The sequence below is a fragment of the Corvus cornix genome, chromosome 9 (genome assembly GCF_000738735.6).
Source record: "Corvus cornix cornix isolate S_Up_H32 chromosome 9, ASM73873v5, whole genome shotgun sequence".
NCBI classification, from domain to species: domain Eukaryota; kingdom Metazoa; phylum Chordata; class Aves; order Passeriformes; family Corvidae; genus Corvus; species Corvus cornix.
This window is the reverse complement of record NC_046339.1, coordinates 4,959,048-4,976,539: the sequence shown is the minus strand read 5'-3', so window position 1 is coordinate 4,976,539 and position 17,492 is coordinate 4,959,048. Positions and strand designations below refer to the sequence as shown.

The window sequence follows — 17,492 nt, the reverse complement described above, 5'->3', positions numbered from 1 at the left end:
ACTATTTCTCTGCAAAGCACAGGTCAAGCGGTCCTGTTGAATCTACAACAAATTTGCAAACAGGTGCTTTCAAGCAGCTGCGAGATCTCCACCTTTTCTCTTTGAACAAGAGCCTATAAAAGATTAAGCATGTTAGGTCAGTAATGCTTTAATAGTTTGTGAGTGTACATTAATGAATTGTAGGTATGTAAATGGCTCCGACCTCTGTTCGAGACTTCCTCCAGTCTCTTCTTGCATATCTCAGTGGGGCTCTTCTAATTGTTTTAAGCAAGCAAACAAGCTCTTGCTTCCTTAAACATCACCCCACCAAACACCCACCCAACAGAAAACCCTTTCCTTTGATAGCTGTCCTTCAATTACCAATTTAGCACAATGGGTAAGAGGACTCTTGCAGCATTGAGGGCAACTCAAACTGTTTCTGTACAGCCCATGAGAAAAGGTTGTGTTTTAAACAAAGACCATCTTTTGACCTCCTCTTCAGAATTGCAGTTTTTCTGAATGAAAAAATTCTGTATGCTGAACACATGTTGGCTGACTCTGTAGCACAGAGAGCAAGGTTAGAAAGGAAAGCCCTTTTTATCCCAGTTTTTTCCTTGAAACAGTTGCAGAACAGATCCTATAGTTTTACAACACAAATCTCAGCATAAAGACTTAAGAAATATTGAATTCTACAAAACTGTCTACATTGAAGCTTAAAAAAACATAAGGAGTTGTGAATTGCCTGTACAATGACTGCAGCTAGGTGTTCTACAAAACCAGACACTGTTACTCAACAAGTCACATCCCATGAGGCAAGATGATAAAATATTGTTTAAAATTCTGGTTTGGGGAAACAGTCTCACCTAAGATTTAAAAGAACACCAACCAAAATGCCCTCCAAAATTATGTACTTATTCTAATGCTACAAGTACATGTAATATTGGAAATGAAAAAGGTGGGGCAAACTTCTCAGTTGTAGAAGTTCCTTATGTTGGCTTGTTTCTGTTATTCTGGAGCACCTCTCTAACTCAGAAAGCTCCTTTACACCTCCCTGCTTTGTCACGTACTCAAGTCTTTGCTGCTGTGTGACAGCTGTAAAACACCCTCCCTTCTATTCCCATTCAATCCTAACATTCTTTTTAGCTCTTGCTCTTGCTGAAACTTGACATAACAGCTTAAGATTATCCATTCCTACACTGTGGATGCATTAAGTCACACCAAAAGCAGGTATAGCCTTCCTCCTCCTCCAAGAATTAGGAAGCCTGGGCAGAATATATTGGTTCCTCCATTACAATGTGCAACTGAAGAGCAGGAGGACTCAGCACTGTAATTGAGAGGCTGATATTGCCATAAGACTGCACAGAAGTTACCAAGTTGAAGAGGCCCTGCCAAAAATAACAAAAAAAACAGAAACCAAGAACTGTTGTTGGATTTTTAGCATAGTATTTATTGAATAGTTTCTCTTCTAGAGCCACTTTATGATAAGTGCCAGTGCATATTCAGCTCAGATGCTTATTCTAAATGGACAAGGACAAAAAAAATCCAAACCATGGTCTGGACACAGATCCAGGGGAGATTCATGAATATATTAAGAAAAAACAAAAAAATATTCAGGCCTACCACATCGTATACTTTATTAGGAATAACTACATAGATAATCAGAGTACAGTTGTAGGCTAGAGCCCAACAATGCTTTTTTTTTCCCCACATAAAAAAGTAAACCTTCATAAAAGCTTGTTTAGCAAAGCCAGAAGCAGTGATATTTTAAACAATTTATTTACATTGCTCAGATTGGTAAAAAGAGATATAAAAAACAGTGCAGTCTGACATATTCAAAAGCATCACTAGTTACATATAGATACAAGACAAAACACAGGTGGTTAAAAAGAAACCAGAAGTTGTGAACTCCTGATATAGACAGTTGAACTGTTAATGAAATGCAGAAATTTACATATTTAGATAGTTTGTGAGAGTGCATGGTACAAACTGTTCAGAGACAACAGAAGTGAACAGAGTTTTAAAGGAAGACATAAATACATGAGAAAGCCAGGTAAAAGCCTTAGGAGTACTACGCTGAAATTCGACGCGCCAAAATTGGACCCTCGAGTTACAATGTCACACCAAGAATCCCACGCATTAAATAATGATTTGTTAACCAAGTATGGGGAAGGTGTGGGGGTTTGGTTTTTTAACAACCCTACTAAACAGGAGTGGAATTCTTTTCCTCAGACTTCCACTTCAAAGCAAGACAAAGGATTCAACTGATCACTTTTGGTGGTCAAAGCTCCTCATACCACTGTGTTACAGTGAGGCTGCAAGAGATGATAATCACAAAACTCAATTCTATTTAATTACAAACAACTACATTTATAAAATATCTGGAATAAGCAGCTGTACAACAGGTTAACTGTCATGCTTGAAAGGTCAGGTACTTCATAACATATCTCCATGTAAGAAATCCACAATTCCAACATTAGAGTGCTCTGCCAGCAGATGAAGTTAGGCAAGCGTAAGAGTCATCCAAACTAGCAGTAAATTATGTGTTCATCATCTTCATTTCAAGAGCTGACAAACCAGTTTATTGCCTGGAGGGGACAATTTCCATAGAAGAAAATGCTTCATTTGGAAGGAAATAGATCTGTGCAAGGGAAGACTGTGTTTAAACGAAGGCCAGGCTACTTATTCCACTGATAAAACCCCCCTCGTGACTAATTTAGTGTTATCTAACATTTTGCTAATCACTGCTAAGTGCTAATGACTAAGGTACCATTCATGTCAGTAGCAGGTCACTCACTGCCCAGCCACCTGTCTGTCTGTCAGTCACTCCCACACAGCAGAGTCTTTTCAACCTGCCTCATATCAAGTGGGTTGTTGATCGGCTTAGTGTGTGACTCCTCCTTTCAAAGATTGAGGGAAGGCTGACCAAGGAAGGAGAAGGAACACCCTGTTGGACAAAAAAAAAGTTATTGATCAGTTATGAGCCAATATCAATAGTGCAGCAATCATTTCTCAACCTTGACATGGCATACAAGGAACGTGTGAGTGAAGAAGATCTTGAAGATAGGAAGCTTTTGAAATTAATGAGTCAGCATTTCTAGAGTTTGAACAGAAAACTTAACACACTTTAAAAATTGCAGAAGAAAGACTTTTTTCCTTGTTACCAGCCTTGAGAGATTTGGAATGCAAGAACGTTTTTGAAGAGTTGCTGCTAACAAGTATTAGTATACATCTTGCAGCACATTTTGCAGTAATAATCTCCCTCCAAAATGAAGACAAGATACACTATGATAATCTCTTAGAGAAACAGCTCCCCCTCCAATTCTACAACTTTCTGTATTATCATCAGCTCTGAGCCCCAAATGAGATGCCAAACACATGTCTCCTTGGCTGCAGGAGGCAACACACATCCCAATGATTTGTCAGAGCTTGCTTTAGCTGTGCCTGGATGGGCACACACTAGGCAAGAAGCTGACTTTTCTGATGCTTGGAGAATAAGCTGCTTCTGAGACTTAATTACAGTGAAACCAACACATCAATATGTAGCACTAAAAGTAAACCTCTTTGGATTAGCTGAGATTTTATATTCTTTTCACATTAGACCTCAAGATACTTTCACAAGCAATCTTCTGTTGCTCTTTACAGCCCAGCCAAGCTTCTCAGCACATCAACAGGTCACAGTAGCTAGGCAGCTTGTGCACCTGCATGCTTCAAGAATCTTTTAAATAGGGATATTTGGGCAGGTAAGGATATACACTTTACTATAAACAAGTCCTGTGCCTGTTTATGGCATGTCCTCCATTTGCAGTCATTGGTAATATCTGAAAATTAAACTCCTCTTTATAGAGCAGCTCTTATTAGACTCTCAAGTATTTTATACCAGATATTTTTTCTATTTACAGAGAGGGAACAAAAAACTAAAACCACAGGTAAAATGAGCTGCTCAAGGCTTCCCTACAACCAAGTTATTAAAGTTCTCAGAACTCTGGCCAGTGAGCTACATGGGCACTTGGACAACTGAACTGAAACAATAAGTAATTCAATCGCAAATAAATTTAAAAAAAAACACCTCAGAAAAATGACATTTCAAAGTGTTTGTGAAAGAATAAATCTTGCACCCAGAACCAGAAACAGAACCATGTGTGAGTGTTGACTCCAACCCTGTGCATTAGAGCACATTAAAGAAGAACCCAGCACCATTTGAAGCCCTTTGTGCATTAGAGCTGTACCATGCTCTCTTAGCTTAGAGAATTCAGGATTTCTTGCTCACTTCAGTCAGGGCCTGATGCACAGAATTTTCCAGCACCACGCTGGTTATGATCTCCAGCATCAGCACAAGTGGCAGTAATAACAGGGAGAGCACGTGGTCTGTCCAAGGCATGACCATTTAAGTTGGAAGAGACTTTTGCTTCTACAGTGTTTGAAAGATGAGTATTTGGAGAGCCAGGACACAGCACAGGTCGAGGCTTGGAATTTTGGGAGCTCCAGTCAACAGAACTGGAGCAATGGACATTAACAGCACATTTGACAGATCCACTTAGGCTGCACGTAGAAGATGAATGAGCAATCTACAATTAGGAAGAGTTTAAGAGTTAGTCCAAACAAGAAAAAAAAAGCATCCAAAGCTTTATTGATATTTTTACTCTATGTTTTTTCCTACACCAAAAAATTTCTACATAAGCATAGGCGAGGATTTAATTGAAATAAAACAACATGTCTGAATAACAGCTTCAACTCTTAATGGACTCAGACACGTTTCCTGCAGTTTTAGTTTCCTACTCAACAACTGCACTGGTATTCCAACTTGAGGGGCTGGAATCCAGACCTCTTTTCCCTTCCACCTTATCATTGAACCAAAAAGGCAAGTTCAGTGGTGTGTGGGATTGGTTAAAAAAAAAAAAAAAACACAACACATGATCTGCTGCCAAGCTGCAGCTTATTACCACAGAGGTCCCAAGAGCTCTGGGAAGAATCTGAAACAGGAACACGGTTTTGCTACTGCAAGTTCCTATGATTTTGTGGAAACAAGTATTTTATACACAAAAAGAAAAGTACATGACTTGCAAATTCATGAGAAATGAGATACAGTGCTGTATCAAAATGAAGACAATTAGAGTGCAAAAACAATTGTTGGCATAATCATAATAGAAGGAAGAAAATCTCTCTACAGAGAACTGGGCTATAGCCTCACTGGTAGATTTTTTTTTTTTTTAATTTCCTCTAAAGCAAGGGAGTCTGCTGTGATACTTCCTCCCTTATTGGTTCATATTTTCTCATGTGGGAGAGCAGGGCTATATCTTTATGTTGTACAATTTAATGGCCACTCAAACATACTGCATTATCTCAATATTAAAGTAACAACACATCAGTCAGTAGTAGAAAGATGAACAGGAGGAATCCTGTTTTTCTTCGCCTTCTGTCCCACAAACTACAGACTAGAAAGTAGGTGTTTACTCATCAAATTTACTCAAACACTATAAAAAAAGCAAAGATGATGAAAAGATTCCTCTAAATCTAGTCTGCTTTACTAGACTGTGTTAGGAAATTGAGTTTAGCCTAATGCAGCAGAAGAAAGCTTTAACAGGCAGCCAGGCATAGCAGAAGAGTTGCAATATGTAGAACAATATTTTATTTTACCAAGTTTTCTTAAACATTTATGAGGAGATAATTTCCTTGTTGTTGTTTAAAAACTTGCAGGCTGCAGCATCTATATTTCCCCAGCCTTCCTTCCCAGTTTGCTTCACAGGATGTCTGTCATCTCACTACTTTGACTGAAACATTCACCACACTATTCAGGGTTGTACACCACATTTCTAGTGTTCAAAATCAAAAGCATGAACCAATATAAGACTTGTGTTGAAAGTGTCCCACTCTCTCAGAAGAGGAAACATATTCCACCCCTAGCAAAAGGGATTGGTGGCGTTTTTCAACCTATATGTATAAGGCAACTCCCACTTACTAGTGCATCAAGATTTTTCTGCATTTTCAGCAAGTAAGGCTTCTCATTAAACAGCTCTTGAAAATAATACGGCTATGAATGCAGTTAAAAATATTTTTTTCCCCACTGTGGATGTTGAAATTGGTCAAGTGAGAGCAGCAGCAGACATGAAAGAAGTGTGATGTTAAGAAGGTGACCTCCTTGGCCTGCACAGCAGATCACTCACCGCCAAGGACGAGGTGCTCGTCAGGCGGCTGCCGATGTAACTCTGGTTACTGGAGCTGGGGCTCCTCCCTTCTGTGGCACTGTGAGACATCAAAGCCCTGTGAAGAGCTCTCTTGGGTGTTTTGGAGAAAGAAAAGGCTCTTGTGACCTGAGGAGTTTGACAAGTGGTTAAACACTGACAAAAACCAGGCTGTAATAACTACCATTATACAGGCTACCATTTAAATTCTGAACATCCCTAGGATGTGTATCAAGTGTTGGTGTGACTGGATGACAACCAGGCAAACACCCACAACCAAAGTGATTTCACTCTTAAAGGCTCCCCATCATCCTTACTATCCCTCATTCTGTCCAAATATGAGGATAACACAGCAGGGGAAAAGGGAAAAGATTCAGGGAGAAGTCAAAATAAGATCTGGTCACCTAGGCTTCCCCACATCCCTCAGTCCTGCACAGTCAGGCCCTCTTCTCCTTTAAATTGTTCTCAATTTTGCATTATATTTAAAAGACTCAAAGTATTAAACAGTATAAGTTCCATAACAGACTCAAAAATGACTACATAATGCTTATGACTGTAATACTTAAGACTATATACAGATATTCCAAAACCTTAAACACTCCTCTCCTTCTTTCTTTAAGGAGCTTATCCTTAAGAGTTTTAGTTCAGATTAAGTTTTTCCTGTCACTACTGTAAATACTACAAACCACCTGAAACAGGAATCCCAGCACAATTCTCTGACTAAAAAGCACTATCTTTATACTATCTTACCTTTTTTGATGTTTTCTTTATTGCCCTGGATGCTCTGCTTAAAGTACTGTCCATATCTTTAGTATTTACTTCAACTGAATCAGGATCAACAACATAAATGAGATTTTCCTGTAGACAAAAATAATCTTAATAATGGTCAAATATCAGCACTTGCTTTCTAGTTCATTAGATCCCATTTAGAGGTTTTAATTGCCATACTCTTCCATATTTAACTCTTTATACAGTCCAGCAGCTATTTCAAGCCATTTCAATAGATCAACAGCTGGTGCAGTCAGTTTGTGAAACCCTTCATCAGTAGTTTAACATTCAGTTTGTCTCATTCAGTTTCAAGTCCAGGGTAGACCAAATTAAAGGCAGTCGTTCTGAGGCATCCCTAGGGAGTTTCCAAGGTAAACACTGCTTTATTCCACTGGCACATCTAGCACATTTCTGAAGTGAAATCTTGAGAGCTGCAGCTGTCAAACATTAAGACTAAAATCTTTCAGCTTTACTGCAATAAATGTTGCAGAACAGCCAGGAGTTTGGGGGTTTTTTCATGTCTCATTCTTAAATACCAGTACATGCAAAGCAATCTCTAGCTACCTACTTTACAAAACTTGGGGGGGGGCAGACGGGGCACACATGGGAGTTGGAAGTTGCTGGGATGATTTTTTTCACTGTTTTTTGTCTTTATTTTGAGAAAAGACATTTTGCATCTAAAAAACAAAAAATCTCAGAAGGACCCCAGACAGCAGTTTTATGGCCATTCCCAGGGCCTAAGGAAGGGCAGCCAAAGCCTTTGCTGCCACCAGGTGGCAAAGTCAATGTTCTCACTCACATGATGCTCTAGAACTCTAAAAACAGGGAAAAGTGCTTAAATTTAAGCCCAATTTGACATTTAAATCAGCAAGAAAGAAGTACTATATAGCTGGTACAAAGCAGTAATTACACAAATTATAACGAATGGGATTCAGCACGGAAGGTTACAATTTGCCAGCGTGCGATTCTGAATGTCTTGGGGCAAGAGGGAACAATACATTTATTACACAAGGGTTCAATTTCTATTAAAAATCCAAGTTATATGTGACAAAAATTACTGAAGACAGGCAACACACAGATTAAACTAAATTAACACTTCCAAATCAGCACTTTTCCTACTCAGAACCTAAAAAGGAAAGGGGCACCACAAAGCCAAGTCTCTTATTCCTAAGTCCCTAGATCACGAGACAAACAAAATAAAACTAAGATGCTGTTTTCATTACTCAATTACCTCTCCTGTAACAAGCATGTCTTTAAAAGTCACAAATATTGTACTATAAGAACACACTGCAGAACATAAAACATTTCCAGTTTACACCAAGTAGCTTCAGCTACATGTACTGCACATATTTTCAGCAAATTGAGATGACTGATATGCATAGACTTTTACATAATTAACACATTAGCTGAAAGCCTCTTGCTGTAATTGGAGAGGATCTACTCCTCAAATTAGTGGGTTTCTGACTGCAGAAAGCCCACACACTGAACTTCTAGAAATGTGACAAGTGACTCCTTTATTTCACTGTTTTTCTTATTTCCTTGTTTTAAGGCTGGAGGCTTCTGTCTATGGGAGGAAGATGCTTCATGTCTCTTGCATTATGGTGCAGATAAAGTGTAGAACAAAGAATTCAACCTAACACAGTTAAGCCAAACCAAGTGATTCATAACACTGGGATTGTAAATTCAATCACAGCTGCGAAAGAAGCAAGCTGAACACAATTCTTGTTAGATGTACAGTGCAGAGTTGAATCATACCCTTTCACCACCACAAATTAATTATAAATAGTTTTTGATTTTTAAGCACTACTTATCTTCCGCACAAACTAACTTCCAGGCTGTTTCCTTCTCTACCTTTTAACCACTCACTTGCAGACACGTTAGCACAAATGTTTTCTGCTCTACTTTACCTCAGGCATGTCCATGATTAACTTCTTTAGCTTCAGGTGATTAAAGCCAATAAGAGGGAAATATTTGAATCAGCAACATGGTTCCAGAGTACTTACTGCATCTGCTTTACAAATAGTGTTGGCCACATGCCGACACAACATCTTCAGCCAGTCCTCCTTGCGAGGGTCTTCAGTTGTCATCTGGAAACTGAGCAGCTTGTTGTTGAGTTCTGTAGGTGGCCTCACAACTAAGGCAAAGGCTTTCTGGCAATCTGCAGTTTATTTAAAAAAGGCAAGGAGTTAATACAAAGAATAATGATTTTTTCATATTATTCAGGGGGAAACCTTCAGAAGGGTCAACCCTCTGTCTGCCAGGAGCTGAAACTACAGACTACATGATTTGATGCAATGATTTTGTCTTTATTTACACAAGAGCTGTTGTATCACTTGCAAGAGCAGAGTTCTGTCCACAGCCATCATTAAGAGGCTGCAATCTGCTGTTCATGCAACAGCTGATTATTCACCAATCAATCTGCAGAGTAGTCAGGCTCACCCACCCTCTTTGCCATTTCTCTTTTTAATTGGGTTTCTGTGTTCAGGTGCTTCAGAGCAAAAGCAGAACACATGATGTACATATTATCACTTACAGTGAAACACCAAATCTTGCCAGAATAGAAATCTAGAAACTGGTGTGACTAGATTCTTTGTAAGTCACTATCAAGGCTGGAGCAGTATGGCAAAGCAGACAAAGATATTAAGTCATTTTTTAAGAGGCCAAACAGCTCCTCCTGAGAATTATCATCACCAGTTAAAAGAAAATTTGGTTTCACACCAACTTTTCTCTGGCCAATCTAATGCTCTGGGCTGAAGTTTGAAGTTTGGTTTTTATTTTGTTAATCCAGAGCTGTCAAGTGTTTAACTCAGTTTATCTCACACTGCCAATTGGTTAGCTTATGCTAATGCCATCTAGTAGTTCTGCCAAATTCAGCATCCTGCAGTGATTCTTGAAAAGCCAAAAGCTATCAGTGCAAGGAATTCTCAGGCTCACATAGAACTTCAAACAGAAGCTTTTACTAAAACCACATACCTAACATACCATACAATAAATATACCTTAGCATTCCATCCCACAACAGCAGAGCTTCCCCCTTCACATTCTGAAACAGTTTTCATTAGCTACCACAGCACTTCAAAACACACAGACCTTCTGTCTCCCTGATGTCCAGAACTTTCTTGATTTGGGAGAGAGGCATAAGAACAACATGCTTGAGAGATGCAGGAGGCCTTGTGTGGCCATGGGGACTCTTGAAAACTCCAATAACTTTATGCCGTTTCCTCGCAATCTGCAGTTAAATAGAAGAGAAAGGGTCAGCTGGAAGATCTCTTGCCATTGTTTCCTTTCCTTTCTATTTTTTTTTACCTTCTACTACACAGGAAGGCACAGAAAATCTTGCTACTCTACCACATAAATCTTAAAGGAATTCACTTATCTCACTATTCACTGCCTACAGTTCAAGTGGCCCAGCAATATTTGTTACTTGGCATCAAAACACTCAGCTAAAAAATACAATAAATTTTTTAAACATACCTAGAGAGAAAGTAATTTTGCGTTACAGACCTCAATTCTACCCTGCATGACAAACAAGGGCCCTTTGAAATCTATCACAAGGTAGTCTAGATTTAAACAGAAAAGACAAAATCTACATGCACGAACCAATTTAAGGTGTGGTGTGTTATGTACTAGAAATATCACTTGCTGTTGCTTTTGTATTCAGCCATTGAGCAGGCTTTGCACAAAAAACACGTAAGATACTTGTGTTAAAGTAATGCATCTTCAGTTGTTTGTCTCTTGTCCAAGAGACAAGCCAAGAAGCTTTATTAAAAGTGGTTTTATTCTCCTTTTCTTCCTTTACAAGAAGTGATGAAACTGAGTCAACTGTACTCCTGGGAAGAGTTCATCACTAGTCACAACAACAGCCTTTTGTCTCTAAGTGCTGCTTAGGACAACACTAATTTTGAATTATTTTACAGTTGGTCTTCCAGGAAGACAATGTTCTTCACTGCTGCGGATAGCAACAAGTACTTTATGGAAGTGTCCCTCATAAATTCCATTTTCCCACATTAGTCTCCAAAATCCAGTTAGATTTTTCCACTCTAGTTCTTCCTAACGCATTTTTAGTCTAAGGCATTTATTGTGATTTTTTTCTTTTGGTAGCCTAAGAATATACAGATCTAGCTAATATATTAAGCTGCTTTTATGTTTTTACTCTGGCTGCAAGACATTAAAGGCTACATTAACACCTCTCAGCCATGCAGACATGACTATGTTGGCTTATACAGCAGTTAATGGAAAGGAAACATCAGCACATGTTGACCTATCAGCAATCTGTGACTTAGAATTCTGCCTCAAAAGTTCTTAAATTTTACTTATGTATGTTCATGTGTAGTGTGAAGCCTCTTACAATTCATTTCATGGGATGTACTGGTATGGTCACCTTACCTCTAGGCAGTCATTGAACAGAAAGAGTGTGACCTGCTCTCCCCTGTCACAGATGTCATCACCAAGTGCTACAGTTTCCAGGCGCTGAACCAAGCTCCGGTGAGAGGACAGGAGATTGGCCTAAATGACAGAAGCAAAAAGCTCATTAAGCATTTAGTTCTAGGGCTGGATTACTGCTTGCTTACATCTTAACACTGGCAGTCTGTTTGAACCAGCACCACTGCACTGTAACCTCACACACTTCTGCAAAGGGAACAAACTACTGCAGTCATTTAACAGATCTGCAGCTTTGGAGGAATTACTTACTGGACATCCATCCACTTCATAGACAACATCAAAGAACTGCCTTTGTGCCTCTGTTTTTCTTTTGTCTTCATTAATGTGTCTGAGAAAAACATATTATATTAATCTTCAACACCAAGCAACAGTAAATGGATGCACTGCATTTAAGACATACAAAAATAATAAAGCTAAACATTCAGGGATAGAATTTATACAGCAGCACTTGCCACATTTGCCTAACAAAACATGAAAATCACATAGGAAACTTCAGCCCTAGAACACTATTCTTTATCATGTTACCAGCACTTGACACACCAATCAGTTAATATTCCCCTCCTCTGCCCTGCAAGATTTTGAACTACAGACTGACAACGCAGATCTTTACAGCCTGTGTTCTGTCCCCCCAAATCAGGACTGCAGCTCACCAAGCAACAGATGCAAGAACAATTACAATTTAAAAGTTGTTGTTAAAACTGGACAAACATTTACCCAATTAATGTAGGAGTTCTTGTTGGTGGAGACGTACGCTACACTTCAAAAGAGGTGAGACAATCTAAACAACTTCAGCTTTCAACTAATTAACTCATGGAACAGTGCCAAGAAGAGCTAATAGAGGACCAGAAGAGACTAATCTCCTACCAAAAGTCTGTCCCTTCAGTGGATATATGCACAGAAGTAAGATTTAAAGACAAAACCCATCTCTTCCATCCCAGACAGAAGAGACAGAAGTAAGAACAGAGGACTGAAGAGAGCCCCTGCTGAGGCAGGGAGTCAGCAGAGGTTCAGGTACAAATGCTGGATAACCACATCAGACTCCTTCAGAGCTCTGGCACAGAACACCAACGTCACAACAGCAGCCAAAGGGAGGCTGAAGAACACATACAGTTATGTTTACTTACTGTTACTTGTGGCAACAAAACACTGACAGCAACTTAGAAGGAACAGAGGGATCTAAATGCATTATGTTCAACAGTCTGTTCCATAGAATGAACATGACTTACGTCATCACCTCCTTTAATGATTCAATAGCTCTCTCTAGAGTTATTTTATCTGGGTTCTCTTCAGCTGTATGTTTCTTAATATCTACAATTAGAGAAAAAATTACAGAAATAAATCTCCACACATATTACAAGTGTCTGAAAAGAAATATGAAAAACTCAAGTTTAAACTGAGTTAAGATAAGCCAACTGAAGAAATCAGATGTATTCTGGAGTCCAAATAGCACTGTTAAAGAACTAGGCTGAACAGAAGTTGTCCAGGCATCTCATTAAGAAAAAAACCCACATACGATATAAAAACCAAACCCCTAAACTATTTTAAAAAATTAAATTGAAGTGCAGAGACAAGCATAGAATTCTTTTTCTACCTGAAACAAAGGGTGATGATGTGGATTTTTTATTATTTTTATTAACAAAATAAAGTGGTTGATACCAGGTGGAATACATGAAACTATAAGCCTTGTCATTATGAATTGCTCTTTAGTTTATGTCAGTTTCATTTGAATCTCAATTATATTCTTGTTTGAAGAGACAGAATTGTCAGTGCAAACTGTTCCTCTATCTGTATCCTGCATACAAATGTATGAACAAGTGGAATTTAGTCAGAAGTACTCCTTCTTCAGTAGTGGGTCCCACTGACTGCCAGTAACCATGGTTAACTCACATCATCAGGCTTGTTTTAGATGAGAAAAGCCATTGATAACGACGACAAAAAGTAGATGTTATCTTGTGTTTTTAACACCTTCACAGACAAACTAATAACAATTGTATCACTGGGTTACCGTTTAGTAGGAGGGCAACACTGGGCAGCCTTTGAACAGGACGGATAAGGAGCTCAGCTAGGCTTTGGCGGCCACATTCAGGTTTAGCTTGATTTATCTGGGAAAAAGGAAATTAAGTTTACTTTTTTCTTACACACATACACAAGAAAAGCACAAGATCAGAGAAAAACTGCCTTCCTTGGAATTAGCATTGCTATACAAGTGTGAGAATTGTTTACCACAGTTGTTAACAGAGCATGTTAAAAACTACACTATATTCAAAACTGCACAATGGTTGATGTTCTCAGAATGTCTAGTTTTAGAGTGTCCATATCAACGCCTCAGCCCTTGTTTCAGCTACTAATGTGGACTGGGACAGGGGACAGCCTGTTCTCTTATTTCTTCCCCATCTTTTAGATATCAATACTTGGATGTAATTTCTAGTCCCTCAGAAAAAACAAGCTTAAATCTGTCACTGTGATTACTTGACTATTTGGATATAGAAGAGGAGTTAAAGCTACACCGCATTATTAACAGTACACACATATCTGAAGAGCTCAGGAATCTTAAGACTCATCTTCAGATAACTTTCTTTGAAGATCATCTTCCTGTTAGATCTCCACTGCTAGGCTCCTATTCATTAGTCACAAGAACATTGAGAAATTCTACCTCCCTGGAGCTTCACGGCTGCCCAAAGAAAGTTTAAAGCTACTTTGGAAATATGAGTTTCACAAACACCGGGAGGGGACCAGTCAAAGCAGCAGCTCCAGTTATCTTTACAGAAAAGAGAAGACATGTATTTGGGAGGAACTTTTTCCAGCAACAAATGCTTATAATCAAACCACCTTGAAAGCTGTTTAACAGAGGAGGAACTCAGACCTTTTATGAAAGGGTTGTATGAGGAGCTTGAGGGATTGAAGTTGAAATCCTTCTTATTTCTGTCTCACCAAGAGATGTTCACTTTCCTTCAAGCTTTCAAAATTTCACATTCTTCCATCCACTGCATTCAGTAGTACATGGTAACAGTCTCCATGTTCTACTCAGACTCAGTTCTGCAGACACTTACCTTTAGGAAGGCATGAAACCTTGGCTTCTGCTTTTCACATCTTGTAATCGTCTCCTTGCTCATTTCAAAGAAATTCACAAATGGAGGGTATGTTTTCAACAAGTCTTTTGACTGAAGGAAACAACTGTTAGGGCTCTGCTTTACATATTATGTATCATTGTACATATGTTCATATGCCCTGAGCCATACAAAGCTGCTCAAAGGCACATTGCAATAAAGAATAATAAAAAATGTGTTGTAAACCCATACGTGTTTCTCAGAACAAGTTAAGATATTTTTGCATGCCAGATGCCCCAGACTGATGCTGCTGATTACACGCAGGCTGCTCTCACCAGCATCAAGCAAATATGTGACAATCTTAGAAGCTGCTGAGCAGCTCAACTGGGAGGCAGGTTCTCACCTAGCAAGAGGCTTTTGTTGAGAATTTTGGAAATTTCAGACAGATATTTTCTCCAGTAACTGCAATGACCTTTTAAACCACCAGAAGCAACAAAGATTGAAAACTTTTGAATGACAAGCACTATTTGTCCCAAAATCATCATGTCAGCAAAAGCACAAGATACCTAGCAGCCTATTTATGTTCAAATCCATTGCAGGCCCAGACCTAGCTTTCCTGTTCTATACAGGACTCCTATTCACTTACACATTTCAAGTCCTAGAGAAAGGCCATAAGAAGTTTCTATGAAAAGTTATTTTCCTAGTTCTTTACTACTGATCAGAAGCAGCAGATGGCTAAGGGCCCAGGAAGTGGCTTTTAATGTCTGAGTAAAAAGTGTGCCTGTAGTGTCACAAATTACAGCTCTCAAACTGTAGCTATTTGTAGTTTTAGTCCCTCACACCAGTGGACAGACACTCGACATGGAGTGCATCACCTAACTCAACTGGAAAGTCTAAATAAAATATACAATGATACAAGTTGGAATTTCCTCAGCAGTCCCTTGCTTGTGTTTGCTAGCTCCTAGAAGTGGATTGTTTTTAAGGCAAGATAATAGTAATAAGCATAAAAAAAGAAACAGGAACTTACATATTTAAGAATGATATCACCAATACTTCTGCTTTCAGTCCAATTTATCATAAGATCTTCCAGGTCTTCCTAGAATACATGTAGGGATGGGGAGAGAAAATAAACTGAGCATAAACTGCAGAAAGCCATAAAATGGGATCAGTATTTTGCCAAACACACATCATTAGGTGTGTTTTCATGCTGACAAAACAGACAATCCTAAAAGCTGTACAATTTCACATTCAGCCCCTCCAGTCTGCTGAGGGCTCAAAACAAAAGATCTCTGGCTTACTGAATGTGTATACATGGTTGTATATCAATGCAAGTAGAGCCTGGCGGCACATCAGGACTAGCCAACTCTGCAACAAGATGACACTGCTGCATCCAACACACTACACACCGCATCCCAAAGGGATATTGAAAAGGATGCACAGAGGACAGTTGATCCAATTCTAGTTAAGAGTGCACAACTAATCTAGGACTTAAGTCTGTAAGATAGGATTGAAATAGAACTAGGACAGATTCCTCTCACTTGCTACACCAGGGTGTCAAGGAAAGTGAGACCAAGCCTCTTAAGCCTGTATCAGCTTGATAAGGATCAAGCTCATTCACCATCAGTTAGTAAGAGGGACAGAAGGGCACAGCTGAAGGTTCAGGATTCACGTTAAGTGAAAAGGATTAATCACTAATATTGGTTTGTTGCTGCCACTGCTCATATCTTTATAACACCAAAGATGAAGGAAAACACAACAACTGCATCAAACCAACTCTCACTGCACTGCATGCTGCAGGTGACTCCAATTTGACACACAGAAACCCAGCTGTACTTTCATCTCAGTCTCAGTGGGCACACATCAATCTCTGGTGTGATTAACCAGACTGGACCCCATTGATTGGAAAAAAACAACAACAAGAACTGTACAAACAAATCCCCAAGTTGCAGGCAGCCTGCAAGTCTCTCTATTTTAAAAGCCTACTGTGAAATGCTGCCAGGAAAAGGCAGATGCCTCTATTTGGAAGAGTATGTATCAACACCAGGAAGAGTCTACACCTATCCAGCAACTGAAAACATGCAGAAAAGCATGTTTCACAGTCTCTGTGAAAGCTTCCCCTGCAGAGAAGAAGGTGCAGCTTGCCTTGATTTTAGTGTGCACATCAAGAATATCTGGAATGCTGCCAAATATGGTCTTGATCTCTTCCTGAGCAAGGATTGGTCCCCCAAGTTGTCCTTCCTTCTCCAATGGAACTTGAAATAACTGATGAATTAAGAGGAAAAAAAGTTAATGCCCTCCCAACTGCCAAACACTGTGTTAGAAACAGTTATGAAAGCAACTGTGTTTTCCTTCTAGATCATAATTTCCTGTAGTCACAATCTTGAGATGCCTCCATTCAGCAAGAGTGGGTTATGGAGAGTGGTTTGAAGATACAAACACTTAGTTTGATACATCACTACAGCATAACCCCCTCTCATCTCCTTTTCTACTCACACACATCTTGGCTCATTTTTTAAAGTAGATAATCAGCTACACTGGAAATAAACTTCCAAGAAATTAAGCTTTTCTTGTAAGTTGTTTGCTATTCTGCTCTTCTTGGAATAATTTAAAAACCAGATTTTTCTCTCTGCCCTCTCTCTCTATTCACTAATATCTAAAATATTAGTCATGAAGATCTTTTCCTGACACTTCCAATTTCCATATATATTGCAATACCACTGCAGATCCCAGATTAGAAATTGTATTTTCCAACCTGAAACTGAGTATTTTTATATCTCAGTAAAATTACATGAGACTGCTTATATTGTCATCTTCCTATGAAGCTTTGATGCACCCAAGCCCTCAAAAGCCTGAAAGTCACAGGTTGAAAATAGTAATTGATGTAAACACTGGATATCTTATTACATTTGACCTGGACTGGCTTTAAAACCATCTTACCTGAATTATTGTTGTCAGAATATCAACATAGTTACTTTCTGTCTGATACAATTCCTTTGCAACCTGCCATCTTGCAGACTGCTTGAGAGGAAGAGGAGTTGAATTTTTGGAAGGCCTTGCACAGGATTTTGGTGTTTCTG

The 17,492-nt window shown here is 39.0% G+C and overlaps 1 protein-coding gene across 5 annotated transcripts in view; it reads right to left on the bottom strand.

The window, feature by feature from the left end:
• Positions 1-1,405: 1,405 nt before the first annotated feature.
• The window catches only part of ECT2 (epithelial cell transforming 2), a 31,165-nt gene continuing 15,078 nt past the window's right edge, over positions 1,406-17,492 (bottom strand). For 3 of the 5 annotated variants that reach the window (XM_039557204.1, XM_039557203.1, XM_039557205.1), the window contains 13 exons: positions 17,353-17,489; positions 16,558-16,677; positions 15,443-15,511; positions 14,419-14,529; positions 13,374-13,470; positions 12,595-12,676; positions 11,618-11,696; positions 11,312-11,431; positions 10,016-10,154; positions 8,930-9,084; positions 6,909-7,016; positions 6,141-6,287; positions 1,583-2,923 (listed from right to left, as the gene is read on the bottom strand). In XM_039557204.1, the coding sequence (XP_039413138.1) occupies positions 2,834-2,923; positions 6,141-6,287; positions 6,909-7,016; positions 8,930-9,084; positions 10,016-10,154; positions 11,312-11,431; positions 11,618-11,696; positions 12,595-12,676; positions 13,374-13,470; positions 14,419-14,529; positions 15,443-15,511; positions 16,558-16,677; positions 17,353-17,489 (1,454 nt within the window). In that variant the 3' untranslated portion in view covers positions 1,583-2,833. Of the gene's footprint in view, positions 2,924-6,140; positions 6,288-6,908; positions 7,017-8,929; positions 9,085-10,015; positions 10,155-11,311; positions 11,432-11,617; positions 11,697-12,594; positions 12,677-13,373; positions 13,471-14,418; positions 14,530-15,442; positions 15,512-16,557; positions 16,678-17,352; positions 17,490-17,492 lie in introns of all 5 variants that reach the window. The other 2 variants (XM_019284528.3, XM_039557202.1) reach the window with 1 other exon arrangement.